At 34.9% G+C, this 20,873-nt stretch overlaps 2 protein-coding genes across 4 annotated transcripts in view; one reads left to right on the plus strand and one right to left on the minus strand.

Moving 5' to 3' along the window:
• Positions 1 to 10,196, plus strand: part of LOC149805367 (uncharacterized) — a 66,546-nt gene extending 56,350 nt beyond the window's left edge. For both annotated transcript variants that reach the window (XM_089949758.1, XM_089949764.1), the window contains 3 exons: positions 308 to 583; positions 2,626 to 2,711; positions 4,237 to 10,196. In XM_089949758.1, the coding sequence (XP_089805884.1) occupies positions 308 to 583; positions 2,626 to 2,711; positions 4,237 to 4,315 (441 nt within the window). In that variant the 3' untranslated portion in view covers positions 4,316 to 10,196. The remainder of the gene's footprint in view (positions 1 to 307; positions 584 to 2,625; positions 2,712 to 4,236) is intronic.
• A 114-nt stretch (positions 10,197 to 10,310) lies between these two features.
• Positions 10,311 to 20,873, minus strand: part of LOC149805368 (unhealthy ribosome biogenesis protein 2 homolog) — a 153,359-nt gene continuing 142,796 nt past the window's right edge. For both annotated transcript variants that reach the window (XM_089949746.1, XM_089949737.1), the window contains exons 29-30: positions 18,499 to 18,610; positions 10,311 to 11,303 (exon numbers count right to left, since the gene is read on the minus strand). In XM_089949746.1, coding sequence (XP_089805872.1) covers positions 11,148 to 11,303; positions 18,499 to 18,610 — 268 coding nt within the window. In that variant the 3' untranslated portion in view covers positions 10,311 to 11,147. The remainder of the gene's footprint in view (positions 11,304 to 18,498; positions 18,611 to 20,873) is intronic.

A 20,873-nucleotide genomic window follows, 5' to 3' on the forward strand; every position in this document is an offset into this window, starting at 1 on the left:
ACAGTTTATGTCCAAACTAGTGCCTAACATAAGAATAATATACACGCTATCATACAAATGTGGGGAAATAAATGAAAAATAAATGAAACCTCTTAATACTTTTAGTGCTAACTATTAATTGTTTTTTACTTTGGAGGGCCAGATTTGCGAATTAGTGAATATTCTCCTAACATTACGATTGGGCAAGCAGAAACATTACACTTCATAATATGGTTTCTCTATTATGGTATTGAGGCTTTGAATTTAGATGCACATTGTTTTGTATGCTGTATGCTGAAGCTGGGAATAATTTTAATTGATTTTGTAGGATGTACCAGTGGAGTTTGAATTCTTGAGGATTGTTGAAGAAATAAAATCAAAAAAAGTAAACTTTACAGCAAAATATGGCCCTGTGCTTCGTTCAGGCAACACAGCAGAAGATATAGGCAAGCCAGCCATTGACCCATTCAAACGGAAAGAACCTATTCTGCTTCTGAAGGAGCATATAGTTGTTAATGACATGCGGTTGGTGGAGGTATTAAAACATTATGATCCTGAGGGCAAACTCAGCGTTACACCAGAGGACTTTATCCATGCAGTTGAGGTATGTCAATGACAAACATGATAGAATTAAAGCATCTCTTTTGTGTGTCAGATGTATATAATGTAAAAAATCATGTATCAGCAATCTAAAAAAAATCAAAATCAAAAGAATGGCTGCTCCTCCAACTGACCATAGTAATTATTAATATACAACTAACAAATGTTAAATGACCTTGACCTTTATTTCATCTGAGCATAAACCAGGTCAAAATTTGAACTTCAACCACACTGATTTGAATTTTTAATCCTCTATGAAATGGAAAGGTCTCTATGCTATTCAGTAGGTGTGGTGTGTGTGTGCTATTTCAGTGCCAGCAGCATTGACCTTGAAAATGTTGAGCCTCTGAATTCAATAGCCACAGCTGCTGTCCAAGTGTTATATACCTCTGACGTTTTTTGAAAATTGGGTCCATGTATGTCAAGTTATTATGCAGAACACAAGAATTCAATTTCTTGTTGAATGCCCTTGACCTCGATCCATCAGTTGCAGACTCAGTAGGAAGTGCCTCTTCTCAAGTGTCATGGAACTATGAAGCTTATAAAACTGGGTATTGGAAAGTAGGCTTGTCAAGTATACCCACCCTCCAAAAGATTTGTGCTCCAGTAACCTTGCCCTTTGATCTCTATAGGCCTGTGAATTAATAGGGTTGTGTCTCTGCCCATGTGTCAACTGACTGTTAGGTTTGATGAAAGTTGGTTCCCAGAAAGTTGACTTTTCAACCCAAAAATTCACAATGTCTGCTCTGTGACCATTAACTTGCACAACTTCACCCTAGAATACACAGGGAATTGCCCTAATGTTGTCTACCCATTAGGTTTGATGAAAATTAGGCAAGGAAAGTTTGAAAGTTGACTTACTGTGCAAGAAATAAAATATCAATACACTTCTACCTCTGATAAGTTACATATGTAGTTTGAGGAAAACAAAAAGACAACAGCAAGCTAATATTACATTGCATAAACCACCTCATTAGTGGCTGCATGGACAGATGCTGTATCTTCCTGGGACCTTTGGTTTGGGGAATATAAAACTGAGCTTTAACCTAATTTAATTCCTGTACTAGAAGGAATTGTGTGGGTCATCAGTAACAATAGTGACAGTTCCCTGGAGAGTGAACTAATATTTTATTTTTGGTTTATGTTCATTGTTTAAAGCCATTTAAACATCTACATAATTTGTGAGTGGTAGAGTCATTATGAGAATGAAGACCTCATCTTGCCACCTTTGAAATGCTTCTGCATTGTACTGAGTTAGTTTCAAGCGTATAACAACAGTAACTTGTTAGCTACGATACAAATCTGTAATCAAGCATAAGGCATCTTTTTCACTTTAAGGCCTTGTTATTGCTTCCTTGTTTCCTCTTGTTAACAATGTTAGGTTTGTGCATGTTAGCTTTTATTGTCAGTTTCTGTGAACTAAGTTTACAAGAATGCATTCCAAACCATGGTATAATGTAATGTTCCCTGATGATATTGAACAAATTACTGACATATTGAAGAAAACAATATGAAAGCATGGATTCATGTGAAAATATTGTACATTTCTGAGTAAATTGTTTGTATTTATACCTTTTTGTGTGCATAGAAACTTTTTGATAGGAAACATGGAAAAATACTTAGCCGTTGTTCAGTTACACAACTTTTGAGATTAAAGACGAGAGAATAACACAAAGATTCATGCATCGATTTAATCTCACATTTCAGTACTTCTGAAATTAAATGTTATCATTACTAGCTCTGAAAATGATAAAGTTCATCAAGTATTTACCTTTTAAAGTTTGTATTATTATCCTTGATGAGAACTAGGTAGTTTTCTTTGGATGTCTCAACTTCCCCAACAACTTTTACAGATTTATAAATCTGATACTTTTAGAAACTCTTTTAACTGGATAATTCATCTTTTCATCGGTATAACTAGAGAGGTTTATCAACACAAGAGTCACAAATTCGATATAGAGCTTAGTAGCTGTATTCAAATTTACAATCAATTTACCGTTTGTCAATCTCACATTTCTACTTATTCTCTCTCTTCCCAAAACCCAGGATTTGGCAGTTCCATTTGATAAGAAGAAACTTGAAATGGCCGTCAAGCAACTTGCTGACAGACAGTCAGGGAGAATTTTCTTTGGGTAAGATGAATGAGATTCATGGAAGACCATATTTTGCCTGCCAAACATTCTATTTGATTTTCTTACAACAATTTTTGAAACACAACATTTTTGATATAAAAATATATTTCACCATTTCATGCTTAACATAAAAAAATCAGATTTCTTTCAATTCCTAGCCTGTTTTAGCTGATAGCAAAATGTTCTAATTTGATGATGAAGGAGGCATTATGTTTGCAATAAAAGTTTTTTTTAAAGTATTTTATCAGAAGAATACATCATGCTGACTAGACACAGCATTCCATGTCCCCCTTCCCCCTCTCAAATCAAAAGACATTGCATTTTCATCATGCACAGCCATATCCTCAAGATATCACACATGATGTACATGTAAGTACCATATTAGGTATGACCAAAGGAATTTTTAGTGTGGGAAAAAGCATAAGTATACAAATTTGAATGGACAGGAAATACAAGATTATAGCAGCACCAATATCAGGTTTCTAACCAGCCATGAGTTGGATATGAGAATCTGGAAAACATCAATATCTGGGATGGTTATGGGAAAAGCAGTGACAAGTCTGTGTAAATGGGTCAGCATCAGGACAAATCTGGGTAACTAGGTCATTTGTAATGCTGTTTCAGCACATTAATTGTGGTATGGTCCATGGAGGAAGGGGGCTGTCCTTCATTTAGTAAGGGTTAACCAATCATTTTCGGGATGTAAGGGAAGTGTGGTTGGTATAACACATAGTATATGTATTGAGGGATAAAAGAAGGGCATACAAGATAGAGATGCATAAGATGACAGAAGAGAAAGAATACTTAATAGATAAAAAGAAGTGATGGATATTATGCAAGTGAACAACTATATCAAGAATCCATGTAGCTAAACTGTAATATAGAACTTGGAGAGGTGGACAAAACTTTAGTATATATATGATTAGATATAAGCAGTAGTTGGCAAAATTACTTTGTGTTTTAAATGTTATACCAATGAACTCCCCTCACCCAAAAGACAGAAGAAATCACTCTGATCAGAAGTGGTAGAGAACCCAGCAGCTCAGACAACAAGACCCAATGGGTCAGAGTAAGCATGTGGGATATAAATGGCAAAATGCAAAATATGTGAGCTTAATTAGCATGGATAAAATCAGGGGGTGCTACTCTGTAAAGGGGGTTTGTTATTTTCAATGCATTGTCTTTAATGGTGATGGTGTCAAGCTTAAAACGGAGAATTGGTCATTTGTAGTGCTCTTCTTTATTTTAATTTCGCTTAAGAGGCCAGACATACCAGTAAATATTTTACTTATATCAATGCCTTACAATTTATGTTTATCAGAAATATAATGACAATATCTTTTTAAAAAAAAAAAAGATATAAACACTTATTTGAAATAAACATGGTAGTCATTTTAAGCTACATTCTGAGACTGAATTAAATTTCTTGTAATGAAGTGAAGTATTGAAATGCCCATTAAATATATAATGCATGACTGGCTTATATGTCACTGAGATTTATACACTTTGCCTTTTTATCGCTCAGAGACTTTTTGGACCAACAGAACAGAGCTAATATGATGAAGGCGGAGAAGGATTTTGGGAACACAAACGCCAATTCATAAGCAGGAAGACTTCCAACTGGATCACACCATCCAGGTTCCTGATAGAAGGGGAATCACAGCTCTTTTTAATCCATCCAAAACAAAACTTTTGTACTAAACAAGCATGAAGACTGTTTCATTTACTGGATGACAACGGGACATGGCTGAATGCAGCATATTGACACTCCTTGGTGGCTGCATATACTGCTAATAAACTTGAGCAGATGTGTGAAGCACATCCCTAGTTTTTGGGGGAAGGAAAAGAAACAATTTGACATTCCATTTCCCTGTGAATACAGAACATTTTTGCAAAGCCAATAGCTAATGCATGGATTCATATTATACACATCAGATATTGCACTACCTGGTGACTGGGAACTTTTATACATGTGTTCAGACTTTATGCTGCTTGTTTTGACTTAAATTACAAACAATAACACTTGAATGATACAGATTTTAACAGGAGACTAGTGTATATACTTATAATGGCTCTTTTAAATTATTAGTTGTTGGGTTGTAGTACAAGTCTGGTTTGCCTGTGTAAAATCATCCCTTCTTTTTAGATATGATGCCGTTTTAAATTATGTTGTGTAATTGTGGTATAATTATGGAATGTCTGTGGTAAATCCTTTCATCATTTGTGATATCTATCTCTTTTCTCAATTAGTATGAAACATATACAACTGTAAACTAAAAATATGGAACATGGAAATCCCACATATTGACCTAAAGGCAAAACTTAAATAGGGCATGATGGGTGGACAGACTTGGATATTGGTAACATGGGAAGAATTAATCTATCTCAGGGATGTACAGCATCTCTGTACCATACAGTCATGTATTGATTAAATGGAGCTACTTCAAGACTTAAACCCAGTGACAAAAGGTTGTGAGATCAAGACAACATTGTATGCCATACCACTCTCATTGGGATGCATACAAATATCTGCTGGGTTGGATATCTGTTGATCTATTATCTTAGTTTGTTGAGTTGGATACTTGTTATCTTCTTGTCTTAATTTGTTGAGTTGGATAATTGTTATCTTATGATCTAAGCTAGCTGGGTTGGATATCTGTTATCTCATGGTCTGAGCCTGCTGGGTTGGATACCCATTTTCTTATTGTCTTTGTTGAGCTGCATACCTGTTACCTTATGATCTAAGTAAGCTGGGTTGGATACCTGTTATCTTATGGTCTGAGCCTGCTGGGTTGGATACCTATCATCTTATTGTCTTTGTTGACCTGGATACCTATCTTATGGTCTAAGCCTGCTGGGCTGGATACGTTATCTTGTGGTCTGAGCCAGCTGGGTTGGATACCTATTATCTTATTATTGTCTTTATTGAGTTGGATACCTGTTATCTTATGGTCTAATCCTGCTGGGTTGATACCTGTCATCTTACAGGCTGAGCCTGCTGAGTTAAATAGCTGTTATATTGTGGTCTTAGCCTGTTTGAAACAATTAGATTATGGATTTAGTTTGTTGGTCATGTTGTTAACATATTATCTGATGGTCTTAGTCCGTTGCAAAGCTATTAGTATGTGCTCTTAGTATGTTGGGTTAGAAACCTATTATCTGATGATCTCTGTTGGGTTGGAAATGTGTTATCTTATGGACTTAGTCTGTTGGAAATCTGTCTACTTATAATCTCAGTCTGTTGGGTTAGAAACCTATTATCTGATGATCTCTGTTGGGTTGGAAATGTGTTATCTTATGGACTTAGTCTGTTGGAAATCTGTCTACTTATAATCTCAGTCTGTTGGGTTAGAAACCTATTACCTGATGATCTCTGTTGGATTATCTTATGGAGTTAGTCTGTGAATTATGCTGGAAATCTATGTACTTATGATCTCAGTCTGTGGAGTTGAAAACCTGTTATCACATGGTTTCCCATTATGCACTGAAAAAGTACATATAAGATACAGCAAGATCGAAAAATTGTTTTTATTATGAGCTAACTGGATGCTTTTGGTACAACATTTCATGAAGCTGTATTTATTTGTATTGATATATTTATGTGTAAGTAGAAAATAAGAACTACCATATTTACTTGCTTACAAGTCTGGTTCATCTGCAAACTGAACAGACCCACTTATAGGAGTATTTACAGCATGTATAAATAGAAAGTAAAGACCCACTTATAGGAGTATTTACAGCATGTATAAATAGAAAGTAAAGACCCACTTATAGGAGTATTTACAGCATGTATAAATAGAAAGTAAAGACCCACTTATAGAGTATTTACATCATGAATAAATAGAAAGTAAAGACTAAGATTTGAATCAGACAAGGTAGTATAATACTCAACTTTGTATAGATCCACTAAATTTACCTCTTAATTCTTATTAGGATAGATATTTGGGCATAGTCCGCTGGATAATATGGATAGTGCATTTGTACATGTGGCTGTTGACTGCACACCATACAATTCAAGTAAGCATGATGTGCGCACATAAAATACGTTTTGTGTATGGAGTAGGCCCTAAAGAATATTCCAATGAGAAGTAAAATGGACAGGTCATTCTTGTTGAGAACTGTTGTTTTTTTTATTTTACCCCCCCCCCCCACTTCCATATTTTGTATGTTAATAAACCCAATATTATTTCCAAATGAAATGTGTGACTGAGATATGTATCCTGTAATAATGTTGAGTGTAATAAGAAAGTGTGACTGAACAATGTACCCTGTAACAATGTTGGAGTGGCTTAAGAAAGTGTGACTGACAGATGTGTGTACTCTGTAACAATGTTTGGGTGTTATAAGAAAATTACCAACAGACATCTCGTGTAACACTGTTGGGATGTTTGTTATAAGAAAGTGACTAACAGACATCCCCTGTAACAAAGTTGGGGTATTATAAAAAAGTGACTAACAGACATCCCCTGTAACAATGTTGGGGTGTTATAAGAAAGTGACTAACAGATATACAGTAAAACATGTCCTAATAGTCATCTGTGTCCAACAGTCACCTGGTCAAAATGGCCATTCTAATTTTCCACCTCACACCTGCAAGTTTCCTATATAAAGCCCTGTATTTAATGGTCATCTGCCTTCTGATATCAGCAGTCAGGTGTTTCATAACCAAGTAGTGGTTTCACTCTGCCTTGCAGTCACTTGTGTATCCGTTGTTTTCACATGACGTCACAAAACGTGTGTACTTCCACATCTGCCATTTTGATTCTCTAGCTACACAAGCCGGCACCTACCAACATTGTTCATCCCACATAATTATGAAGACATTTTCATTTTGTGCGCAAGGATATAATATAACATCACACTCTGTTGTGCATGTCAACTGCACGAGACCAAATGCGTGACTTTTCCCCTTTTGTCTTCGAGTAAAACATTGAAATTTCAACCATCTTTGTAATTTTGTCATAAACATATAGATCCATCAATAAACAGATGCATAATCAAATGGATACACAAACAAGTAGAAACATGTAATGATTTTCAATTTACATGGGCTGAAATTAATCATATGATTATAGTTCAAGTTAAAAAGCCAATTGTTAACATATATTTTCATATTTCTAAAAGTATTTCAAGAATAATCAGTTTTGACATTCGGTACAAAGTCATGATCCGTTAGGCAAATGTTTCATTATAGACGAAACTTCTTTGAACGGTTATCACTTACATTCAGTATCATCCTACGTCCAACATCTCCACCACAAATATAATATTTGACCATACCTATTAAAACTGGTTTTCAGCGGGCTTTGGCACATGCACGTTTTTGCAAAAAACATTTGTACATAAAAGTTCTGGCATAATACGCATGCTATGAAATTATATTTCTGTAACTGTTATTGTATCCCAAAGATCATTGTCTGGAATGACTCTTTCAAGGTGACAAGCTTAGTCTCATCACACAAAATACTTTTTTTTAATTATAAAAAAAACACAATATTGTCCGTTTGTATAAAAAATAACTGCATTTCTATTTGATAGCAATATGCACAATTACGGTTTAACTTCACTCTTCTGTCTTTCGATATAAGCCACGTAGCCATGTAGCTTATTTTTATTTTCATGCTATAGGGGCACATAATTTCAAGTATAATCTATGTGTTGTTTCGATTAAGTAAATATCCTAATCGACAATTAAATTAGATTATCATCTTGAATATATGTGATGACTGGTGTTGATAAAAGTTTGTTAGGGACTCAAAATGGCAGTGAAAGGTACGCACTTGTTGCATTGTGGTTATTTGCATACGCAATCTTGACTTCTGTGAAAACAACCCATATCAGCAGTGACCTATCCATGTATGCAAATTGAACACTTTTATTTCATGACAAAGGCAATGTTTAGATAAAGGCATATCGTGTGAATTGATGTTTTCTTCTGCGATACAACTAAGTCCACATACACTGTTACGGGTGAAGATTATTTTTGGCAGAAAAAAATCCAAGGACAGAATTACAGTTGCCTTTTGTGTGAGTATGACAAGCATATTTCATTATCTTTAGTTTTGTATCATACTCCATTTCATGTAAAATTATTTAAAATTTATTTTTTCAATATATAATTTTAATAGCATAAATCTGTTAATTGTTATTTTAAGAGTTTGAATATAAGGTACCTCTAATAAAAAACACAAATAATCTCTGAATAGAGATACATTGCATTTGTGATATCCCGCATGGCTTATATGCTACTAACAATAGCCGCAGGAAGCTTATTTTCATTCCATAATCATCGAAGGTCTCTCACAAAAACTGTCCTTTTAGAGTGGTGCATTTGAGCAACTACTTAATCCATTAATTGTCTGAAGTGTGAACACCTGTTTTCATGCCTAAATACAAAGCTGGCTAAACCAAAAACCAGTGCTGTGTTTCCCAATACAGGTCAAGTCTGGATGAGGATCAGTGAGGATTTAATGTCCATGAGATATTAAAATGAGGATACAATAATCCTGTGTGGCACATTTTAAGTTCATTATTTTGCTATTTTTGTTTTTGCTAAATAGCAATACTCAGTACATGTATCTTGATAGCATATTACTACTGCTACTATTGCTAACAATAATACTTGCAAAATAATAATAATGTAATACAGCCAAGACATTATATACAGTTAATGAAAAGTTCCAAACTTCTCAAACATTACAATAAAGTTCACTAAAGTGTATTTAGCAGATGATGACTTGTCCTTTTCCAGATCCAAATCTCCCTGTACATTTTTCTATTGGCAACACTACTACTAATAATGCCAATGCTACTTGACGCATAGTGTCATATCCAGATCCAAATCTCCCTGTACATTTTTGTATTGGCAACATTACTACTAATAATGCCAATGCTACTTGATGCACACAGTACATGCATTTGTCATGAACCAAGTTTGAGAGCTGAATCTGCCTTCAGAGGTCAACTGTTTACACAGGAGTTTTGGTCTTTTCATAAGGGTGGCTGTGTAGCCAGGTTTGATTGTACTCTGTAACAATGTTAGGGTGTTATAAGAAAGTGAGATTGAGAGATGTATCAAGTAACAATGTTAGGGTGTTATAAGAAAGTGAGATTGAGAGATGTACCTAGTAACAATGTTTGGGTGTTATAAGAAAGTGTGATTGAGTGATGTACTCTGGAACAATGTATGGGTGTTATAAGAAAGTGTGACAGAGATGTACCTAGTAACAATGTTGGGGTGTTTTAAGAAAGTGTGATCAAGAGGTGTACCCTGTAACAATGTTGGAGTGTTTTAAGAAAGTGTGGCTGAGAGATGTACCCTGTAACAGTGCTTGGATGTTATAAGAATTTGTGAGCAACCAACATTGTGACCATGTTGTGATGGCATATTTTTTCTGCTTTGTGATGTGAACTGTTCTTTTTCTGTTTTTGAACTGTATCACATAATTTATATAAAATTAAAATTGTTTTCAGTGGCACTTTGAATTGAGCTTGTACTAGTATTTTTTTGGGTCTCCCTATGATCACAAAACCCCCGAGTCTCAAAACCCATTTTCCTTTTCAAATTTTGGTCCTAGGAATAAGAATCAAGAGACCAAATTGATACAGGAAGATCTTTAATTTATGAAACACATTACAGTAATGATAATAGATTTCATGTTGTCTTCCTTTTGATACTTGAATGTCTATCATTTCCCTGTACAGTTGTCTCCTTCTTGATACTTGCATGTCTATCATTTCCCTGTACATTCGTCTCCCTGTTGATACTTGTATGTCTATCATTTTCCTGTACAGTTGTCTCCTTGATACTTGCATGTCTATCATTTCCCTGTACATCTGTCTCCCTGTTGATACTTGCATGTCTATCATTTCCCTGTACATTTGTCTCCCTGTTGATACTTGTATGTCTATCATTTCCCTGTACAGTTGTCTCCTTCTTGATACTTGCATGTCTATCATTTCCCTGTACATCTGTCTCCCTGTTGATACTTGCATGTCTATCATTTCCCTGTACAGTTGTCTCCCTGTTGATACTTGTATGTCTATTATTTTCCTGTTCAGTTGTCACCCTGTTGACACTTGTATGTCTATCATTTTCCTGTACAGTTGTCTCCCTGTTGATACTTGTATGTCTAATATTTCCCTGCACAACTGTCTCCCTGTTGACACCTGAATGTCTACCATTTTCTTGTACAGTTGTCTCCCTGATGATCCCTGCATGTTTTTCCCTGAACAGCTGTTGTACACTGATGAAAGACACAATACTTCTCTCTCTATATATATATATCTATGGTTCTCATCCTTTAGACAATTTTAGTATTTTCTTTTTATGATACTACCTCAGGCAGGATTTTTTCATGTCTGTAGTTTCTATGTAAAATGTTCCGAATGAGCTCAAATTGACTGTAACATTTACGTGACCTAGATATAAAGATCTTATATTTTCCCTGTATATTTGTGGTACTTTTTGTAGTCTGCATAGAGCATTTTGAAGACATCACGCACTCCCTGACTCAATACAGTGTGAAGGAGTGAGACAGCATGTTGGTCACATATGTCCAGCAATTGGTAAATAGCGGGGACAAGGGCCTTCTGAAATGATAAAGTAACAATAATAAATACTAAACTCTACCATTTATATATAACTGACAAATCAACAAAGTTTTTCACAGTGTTTCATTAAAGTTTGTTATCTGTGACCTGCCAATTTGATATTCAAGGTATTTTATTTTCAGGCTTTAGTCTGTTGGGTTTTGCAAAATGCACTTGACAGCTGAGTATATTTCCCTCCAATGTACAAAATCATGCAATCTGTCCTTTTAACAGACACAAGTAACAGATTACATCTTTTGTTTCTACATTACAAGATCAAATACTGCTGTTATGATTTGTTTGTTTGTTTGTTGTGGGGTTTAACACCATTTTTCAGCACAAGATAGGCTATACATGGCGGCCAGTACTAATGGTGGAGGAAGAACCCGGGAAAACTCCGGAAAGAACCACCGACCCACGAGAAGCTACTGGCAAGCTTTCTCACATACCCACATTGGCTGAATCTTAGACTCGAACCGCCGCAGACAGAGGTGTGCTGTTATGAAAACACTTGCAAAGCAAGGTGATTCATTAAGATATGGTTTGGATTTGCAGAACACCAATTAATAATTTTACCACTTGAATTCAAGGTGTCATTAGCATACAATTTGTAGCACATGATCCGAGAAATAACACCAAGAGAGTGAGAGTGCAAGACCGACCCAAAGTCTAAAGATAGATGAAACATCACACGACAGTTTGGTTCCAATTGATACCCTTACCATATTTACATGCTGATAAGATGAGGCCAACTGCAAACTACACTGATCCAGATCTACCATTGCACAATGCATGACAGATCAGGATCTTTGTTTGCATTCTGACTCAACAAATAATCGAGTACATAAGGTACTTGAACAAACAAGTGTATCAGTCATATTTTTGTTGTACACCACTTTTTCTAGAAAATAGGGGACATTAATTTGGACAGGTATATCCCACCTTTTGTAGAAAATAGGGGATATTAAATTGGGCATGTCTATCACACTTTAATTTCCACACTCTAATCCTTAATTAGTATTGCATTTCAGCCAAATTTGTAATGCAGCTTGATACTAATGATAGCTTGGATGAATCTTGTATCATTTAGCTGAGTTACAGACCCTGACTGATCCATCCATTCTATTTCTCCAAAATAACTTCCTTATTTACTATTGGATTTCAACTAAATTCTGACATGCAGCTGGTGAGACCATTTCTGTTTTTGATTGCTGGCCTCCTATGTCATTATTTAGAGTTATTTTCCTTATTTTTCAGACCAATCCACCATAATTTCCACACAATAACTTCCTTAATTGGAATTCAACCAAATTTAGTATGCAGCTTGATTCTGAAAACACTGAATTTGACGCCAGTGTTCTTTGGCATTACTTTGTGGCATTATAGTGGCATTTGATGCCAGTGTTCTTTGGCATTACTTTGTGGCATTATAGTGGCATTTGATGCCAGTGTTCTTTGGCATTACTTTGTGGCATTATAGTGGCATTTGATGCCAGTGTTCTTTGGCATTACTTTGTGGCATTATAGCATCTGATTATCGGACTTACCCACTTCCATTTCAACACAATAACTCCTTTAATTATGATTGGATTTCAACCAACTATGGTATGCAGTTTTATATTTTCAAGAGTTTGTCAACATTCTGCATTGTTTAGCAGAGTTATAACCACTGACTGTCAGACATAATAAATTTTATGTCTGCATGATACTTTACTTAATTATTTTTGCATTTAAATTATTTTATTAGCTGTTTGAAAGTGATGAGGCACTGATGGATACAATTGCTTTCATTTCTGCATAAGAACTCCTTTATTAGTGATTGGAATTAACTGTCAACATTTAGGGTAGTTATATTCTTGGATTTTCAGACCCAGTCATTTTCATTCCTGCATAGCAACTTGCTTAATTTTAATTGGATCTCAACCAAATGTGTGTGCAGTTTGGTACGGATGAAAGCAAGGCAGAGTTCAATTGTCAGCATTCTATATATTTAGCACAGATATGACCAAAGATTTTCAGATCTGATCACTTTCAATTTTTCACATGAATCATCCCTTAATGGTTTAAAAAAACAAAAAAACAACAAACTGTAGTAGGAATTTTGACATAAACAAGACCATGCATAAATTTGGTTGTCAGTGTTGCTTACGTATATTTTCAGCATGCAACATTGAGCATCATCTTTTAGCAGAGTCATAGACTATGCTTGACAAACGTACACACTTTCCTTTCTGATAACTCTCTCGTATTTAATTTTATGCTGATGAGATTTGAATTCAGTTACATTTTTCAGCATTCAATCTGCATCATCATTTAGTGGAGTTGCTGCCCCTTACTGTTGGACCCACCCAATAATTCTCGTAATTATTACTGGAAAGAAAAAGTTACCTGTAGTTTTGTCGAGATATAACTTGACCATCCTCTGTCATCATTTTGTGGACTTATGTTTAACCTGCATTTTACATACAGCTTTGTGTTTATAAGACCTAACCTGCATTTTACATACAGCTTTGTGTTTATAAGACCTAACCTGCATTTTACATACAGCTTTGTGTTTATAAGACCTAACCTGCATTTTACATGCAGCTTTGTGTTTATAAGACCTAACCTGCATTTTAAATACAGCTTTGTGTTTATAAGACCTAACCTGCAATTTACATACAGCTTTGTGTTTATAAGACCTAACCTGGATTTTGCTGTCAGTACAGTAAAACCTGCCTTGAGAGACCACTGCTATGACAAACCACCCATTCTGAGAGGCTAGGTTATCAATGCAGTAGTTTATTTATTATAGAGTGTATAAACCTGTCATGAGAAAACATCTGCCTTGAGAGATTATTATTTTTTGGGAAAAGGAGTGTTCTTCTGGTTCAACAGTATTCTGTCATCAGCAATGTCTTCCTTTATAAATGAAACTTAAATCATGTCACCTTTGTCCTTTACCCCTTTCATCTATAAAACTGTATTCCCCTATTTACAATGAAGAGCAGGGGACATCAATTCAAGCATTTATTGATAAAATGAATTCAGATTTGCTATTCAGCAATTATGACCATGGTTACTCATGATGATGGAAAAGAACTCTGTTGAAAATGTGGCCAAAAGAAGCAATCCTACAATGACCTTTCCTCAACTGCAAAAAAAGGTTAATTTGAGTTGGAATTAGAAAACGATGATTCATGTATACATGCCATATACACTTGCTTAAGTCAGATTCAACTTCAAAATGCATGGACCCAGACCTGTCATCATATCATGTGTAAGTAGTTCTGTATCTGTGCAAATAGTGGAATAAACAACACAGACCCTGATCTGTTGCAACCTTATACTATGGCAGATCAGGGTCTATGTGTTTTGCATTTGGACTTGACTTATAATGGACAGAAACTTGTTACTGGAAGGTCTCCTCAAAAGAGAGGTAGTTTTCCTTGATGTCAGTTCATTAACTGTGACAGATAACAACACATTCCCTTGAAAATGGTCTTCTATTCATAGTGACATTCTTTTTGTTAATTTGTTTGGGTTTCCAAAATTTCGTCTCTGTTTATTTGTGAAATTATGTAATTTTTCTAACTACTCTAAACCATTTTGATTAGGTTAAACATTACCATTTATGATCAGATTGTGAAAATTGTAAAAACATATAGCATGCTGAAATTGCTCCATGTACTGTAATGGAACTGTTTCCAAATAAGCCATAAAAAAAACACAAGGGATTCACAATTAAGATGGTTTCATTCACAACCATTTTGGTAGAATAACTTATTTCCAAACTATTGACTATCGATTCATATAACAATCCTAGTTTCTTCCTGATAAAGATGCAGTATATTCCAGACAAATTGACCACTGACAAAGACTGGCCACTGACAACACAGACTGTAAGTTATTATGTGCCATTTGCCATTATCTTGTTATGTCAATAAGTTATTTTTAGAGTTGCTTCAATAATGACAATATTTACTACAGTTCAAAAGTACTAACTTTTAAAAAAATACTAATATGAGAGATCTAAGTGATGGCCGCACCACAAAGGATCCAGTTCCCTACAATTTGGTCCTTAGGGCCTTATATAGATGAATTTGTGCTGGGAAACGAAAGCTATGTGAAGATGGGCATTCAGGAGCAATGTCTCATCTAAATGACGACGTGGTTTGCTGGAATGAAAGTACTTTAAGGACTTGTTAATACATGCATGAACTCAAGTAAAGATATGAAGTTCATAAACAAGGGCCTTAACTCTGCCCAAATTCAAGTAAAGAAGACAAAACCAATAAAAGCCACTTGTGGGTCAACTGTATCAAAATGCCATGAATGGTTCTTAACCTATGCTAGTTAAGTAATATACCATGCAAAAAAATATTCAACTGATGACTAGCAAGGGAGATAACTATCTCCAAAAGGGTGTGGGCAAGACACTAACATAAATGGTACATCTGTATCAAACAGATAATATATCGTAATTCATGCATTTATTTTGTACATGAAAAAATAATTATCAGGTGTGAATAGTCATATGCAAGAAAAATCATTACATCTGGGTACTGACTGTTCATGAAAAGACATAGGATTGGACCACAAAATGATTTATGTGACCTATGATGCTAACCAACCTACCATTACTAACATAATAAAAGCTATTGAGATGGTCAAAATTATACTTCTTCATGGAGAGATGGATGAAACAATAACAATGTATCAGCACATAAGATTGTGTGTATGGTTTGTACAGCACCGGAAAGATGTTTTTCATGGGCATTTCGGGATTTTATGGACTTAAAGTTTTTAAGGAGTTTTTTTCCTAATGGACACCGAACTTTATGCAATTGTTATTTTGTTTATCACTGCATGTAGCACAGGTAACTAACTGATCTATATAACACTACAGCAAAGGGACACTACTCCACTTCACCAAATCTGATCTCATATTATTTATTTATTCAATATTCTTGGACATTTAATCACAAAATTTATGAATTTAAAAAGAAATTGATTTTATGAATTTTAATTTCTGTATTTCCTCAGAAGCATTCAAGGAATTTGGGTCAAGCAGTTTTTCAACATATCATCCAGGTTGCAAGGCAACTCCTAAAATTCAAGGATTTTTCAAGGTTGTATGATCCATGTTTTTCTATATATAGCTGTTATGGTCTTTTATGTTGACAATAGAAAGAGACAGAGAGAAAGGGATAGAGGTTACATGTTCATTGTAATCTTTGTTTAGTTACATCACATCATCTTCTACATATACAAGAGCACCTACATATTATGTTCAATTGTCAATTAATACCTTGGAATGAACAGTTAATTCCTTTTTTAATTTAAATAAAACACCGTCACATCAAGCCAAAAAACAAATTAAATATTACAAGAAATCTGGCTGAAACCAAATTTACTCTCCTGGTAATTCTGGTCATGGTTGGAATGGGATACAAGATGTCCATAGATGACATTAAACTAGTGAGGCTATTGGTATGACAGAAAATGCTAATGTTTAATATTTTAATTCGTTTGCTAGAATGAAACAACAAGACTACATGTCAAATCATCTCTGGTCTTCATTCAATTCAAGTACTGATAGATAAATTTCATTTGATAGCAAAACATCAAATGGCATCAGAATGTTTTTAAAATTTTCAAACAGCAATCCTGTGGTGTGTTTGTGTCAGTGAATGACTTAGTAACTCATTAGTGATATCGTTTAAAAATGATGTCTAAGAGTTGTGAAAGCCATTATCCTGCTGCTAAATATATAATATATTTCACTCGACATAAAATATTTGTTGCCTTTACCTGTAGCATCAATTAAGAAATAATTACTGCATGAATTTAAAGGGAGTGGGTTTATCAACATGAATAGGTTAAAAAAACATTCAATAAATGATGACAAGAACAATCTAGAACAACATGGTAATATGAAGGGAAATTCTGCACTAGACAATTTTTTTTTTTGTTTCTTCTCTTCATTGTCTCAATACTTAACAAATTTTTAAAAAATGTTTTTGATTTCAGATTTGATGAAATGTATACCTAACATTAAACTGGCCATTTCATATATCCAAATTGTTGTTGTTGTTGCAGTTTGATGCCATTTTTCAGCACGTAATAGGTTATACAAGATGGTCAGTATATCTGGTTAAAAAGAACATGAAAAAATTCTGGGAAGAACCAAGGATCCATGAGAAATTACTAGCACGTTTTTTCAAAAACCCACACTGGCCAAGCCTGATATTTGAGCCCACTCAGTTATGAGATGTCAGTGATCTGTAAAGGCGAGCACCTTTGACCACTCAGCCAGCTGGGGGGGTGTCCCACATAACGAAATTGTATTCTGGTATTCTGCTGAAGCTCTCTGAACAAAAACTTCACTTAATTGAATGTAAGTATGAGGTCAAGAAAAGAATGATGAAACGCCTCATTTGTAGATGAACCTCCAATTCATAAAATAAAATATTTCTCTATATTGTCAATCCTTTTTGTACACATGAATCTTATCATTTCATACTTCTTTTGTAAAAGACTAATATCTTGGTTTCCTGTGCTGCAACCTCCAAATCAACAATAAGGAAGTAAAAAGTGCACCATGTTTCTTGCTTGTATGGCTTGGTAAACAGTATTGCTCAGCTGTGTGGAACCCACACAGTAAAAACTTAATAAATAAGATAGAGATGGTTCTGAGGACAGCTGCTAGATTCACCACCAACAGATAACAAAGTACTAGCAGCATCAGTGCAATGCTGAATCATCTCCAGTGGGAATCACATGAATTGAGGTGAACCAAGGCCCAGTTGATCATGTTATACAAGAGAGTGAACAAATAAAAAAACTGACCCTAGCGTATAGCCAAACTAGGGCAAACCACATAAAGTAAGACCTAGTGATTCTCTGGGCTATGCCAGCTATGGTTCATCTATCTCATCGCCGCTACAGTAGCCAGACTGGTCTGGGTATGAAGGGACGAAAATGCAGACTGACACTCTTTTACTTACTTCTGCCCTTCCTATCATTACTCTTCTGTCTGTCCCATTGCTACCTTCCTTCCTGTATTATTGACCTTAACAACTGTTGCTTAATAGTCAAGTGTGACTGCATGACTATTTTTATAGATAAGATATATCTTGCTTTCGGAATAATGTGGGCTCAACAATTATTTGGTTTAAATATTTGCATCTGTTGGAAAGCCTGTTGCTCCTACCTTAACAGCAGGGAGTAGTGTCACTTGCTGAACCTCGGTTACATAGTCTGCAATCACATAGACTGACACCTTCCCAAAGTCCACCTTGTGGCTGGCAATCAGAGTGAACAACCTGAAGAACAGTATGACCATTTGAATTTGAATCAGTCTGGTAAAAAGTGCACATTGTAATGATTTCTAACTGCTGGTAGTTCCTAGATTACAAAATGGTAAATGCTAATAGTAAAAATGTTTAATACACTAACACTAACACAATTATCTGTTTATTTCTAAACTTAAAATACTAGCAGCACTTAGCATAATGTGATCTAGGTACTACCAGCAATTAGCATAAAGTGATCTAGGTACTACTAGCAATTAGCATAGTGTATTCAAGATACTACTAGCAAGTAGCATAATGTGATCTAGATACTACCAGCAATTACCATCATGTGATCTAGGTACTAGCAGCAAATAACATGCTGTGATCTAGGTACTACCAGCAATTAGCATGATGTGATCTAGATACTACCAGCAATTAGCATAATGTGATCTAGGTACTACCAGCAATTAGCATAATGTGATCTAGGTACTACCAGCAATTAGCATAATGTGATCTAGGTACTACCAGCAATTAGCATAATGTATTCAAGATACTACTAGCAAGTAGCATAATGTGATCTAGATAATAACAGCAATTAGCATGATGTGATCTAGGTACTACCAGCAATTAGCATGATGTGATCTAGGTACTACCAGCAATTAGCATGATGTGATCTAGGTACTGCCAGCAATTAGCATAATGTGATCTAGGTACTACCAGCAATTAGCATAATGTATTCAAGATACTACTAGCAAGTAGCATAATGTGATCTAGATACTACCAGCAATTAGCATGATGTGATCTAGGTACTACCAGCAATTAGCATAATGTGATATCAGTACTACCAGTAATTAACATAATGTGATCTATATATTACCAGCAATTACCATAATGTAATCTAGGTACTGCCAGCAATTAGCATAATGTGAACTAGGAACTATCAGCAGTTAGAATTCATTGAAAGATTGGGGTAGTGGTGAAATATTTATTGTGACAAAGATATTTCATTGTATAAAGTTTAACAACATGTGTATACTGTATGTGTTCAACTTATTCAGTATGTACTTATTTAAAACAACCTTCATTGGTGAAATGATAAAGAAACAAAAAATTTATTGAAAATCATTATTAATTAATTAGCAACATGTGTTACTGACTTCATTTGTGGAATTCAAAATTTGTCTGAACTTTTGTCCAAGTCTGCTTTGACCCCATAAGTAAGCTCTCCAACAGTAAACAATACAAGAAACCTGGCATCAATTGTCAGCTTACTGAAATGGTCATCACCACTGATTTTACAGTTATCAAAGAATTACATGTTTTTTAATTCCATTCTCTATCCTAATATGACTGGTTGTTTTTCTTTTATCATATCCTGCAAAAACATTGTGCCTAGTTTGATTTATAGAATTGCCTTATCATGAATTGTGGGGCATGCCTGCCTATTGACAAACACCATCAGTTAATTCACATGAGAGGTTAATTGGTCTGATGCTCATACAATTAATCACCCATTTTCAAGTATGGTCAAAATATTCTGTAGTTCATGTTTGAACTTCAATCTTTTAGATTTGGTTTCCAGAATATTTTGCGTTGTTGAAAATTATTACAAAATTCTGAAAATATGGTGTCTAGAAAATTGGAGTATCTAGATATTTAGGTCAGTTATATTAATGCAGTCATTTATGTACCAATGGCTAAACGGTGAAAGCAACATTGTCAGTAGTAATAAATCATAATCTATTACCTAAGTAGCAACTAATCAGAGTCAAGAATGTTGACAAAAAAATGGAAACTTCTAACAAACAAGGCATCTTTACGTATTTGGTGGATGAGTACAAACTATTTGCTTCAAGTGTCCTGAATAATAGAAACATTCAGCTCCAGAAATAGAAATGGTTACTTAAAAGTACTGTGAAATCTCATCAACTTATCCTAACTTCCCAAGGGGGAATAATCCCCACCAGTTGACAGACCAGATGGTTCATCTCCCTCAGAGGTAACATGCCTGTTATGCATATTTAATTTGTACGCTTTGCAAGTTGTTATTTTTTTTCATCCATGATTATATGTTATGTATAATTGTATTTTGGACCTTATCTTGTCCATAGTCAAGTTCGTTGTCTATCTGACCAGTAGCTTTTACTTTGGTAAATAAATAATACATAGTTAATATTTCCCGATGAGTATGGGTTAATTGTTAGGATCATTATCAATAAAAGTAAAGATTTGTATTTGGTTCTGGGTCTAGGACATAGGTATTCATCATGGAATAACCTGTTGCACAGCATTC

Source organism: Sinohyriopsis cumingii, chromosome 2 (assembly GCF_028554795.1).
Source record: "Sinohyriopsis cumingii isolate HCF-2022 chromosome 2, ASM2855479v2, whole genome shotgun sequence".
In the NCBI taxonomy this organism is placed as follows: domain Eukaryota; kingdom Metazoa; phylum Mollusca; class Bivalvia; order Unionida; family Unionidae; genus Sinohyriopsis; species Sinohyriopsis cumingii.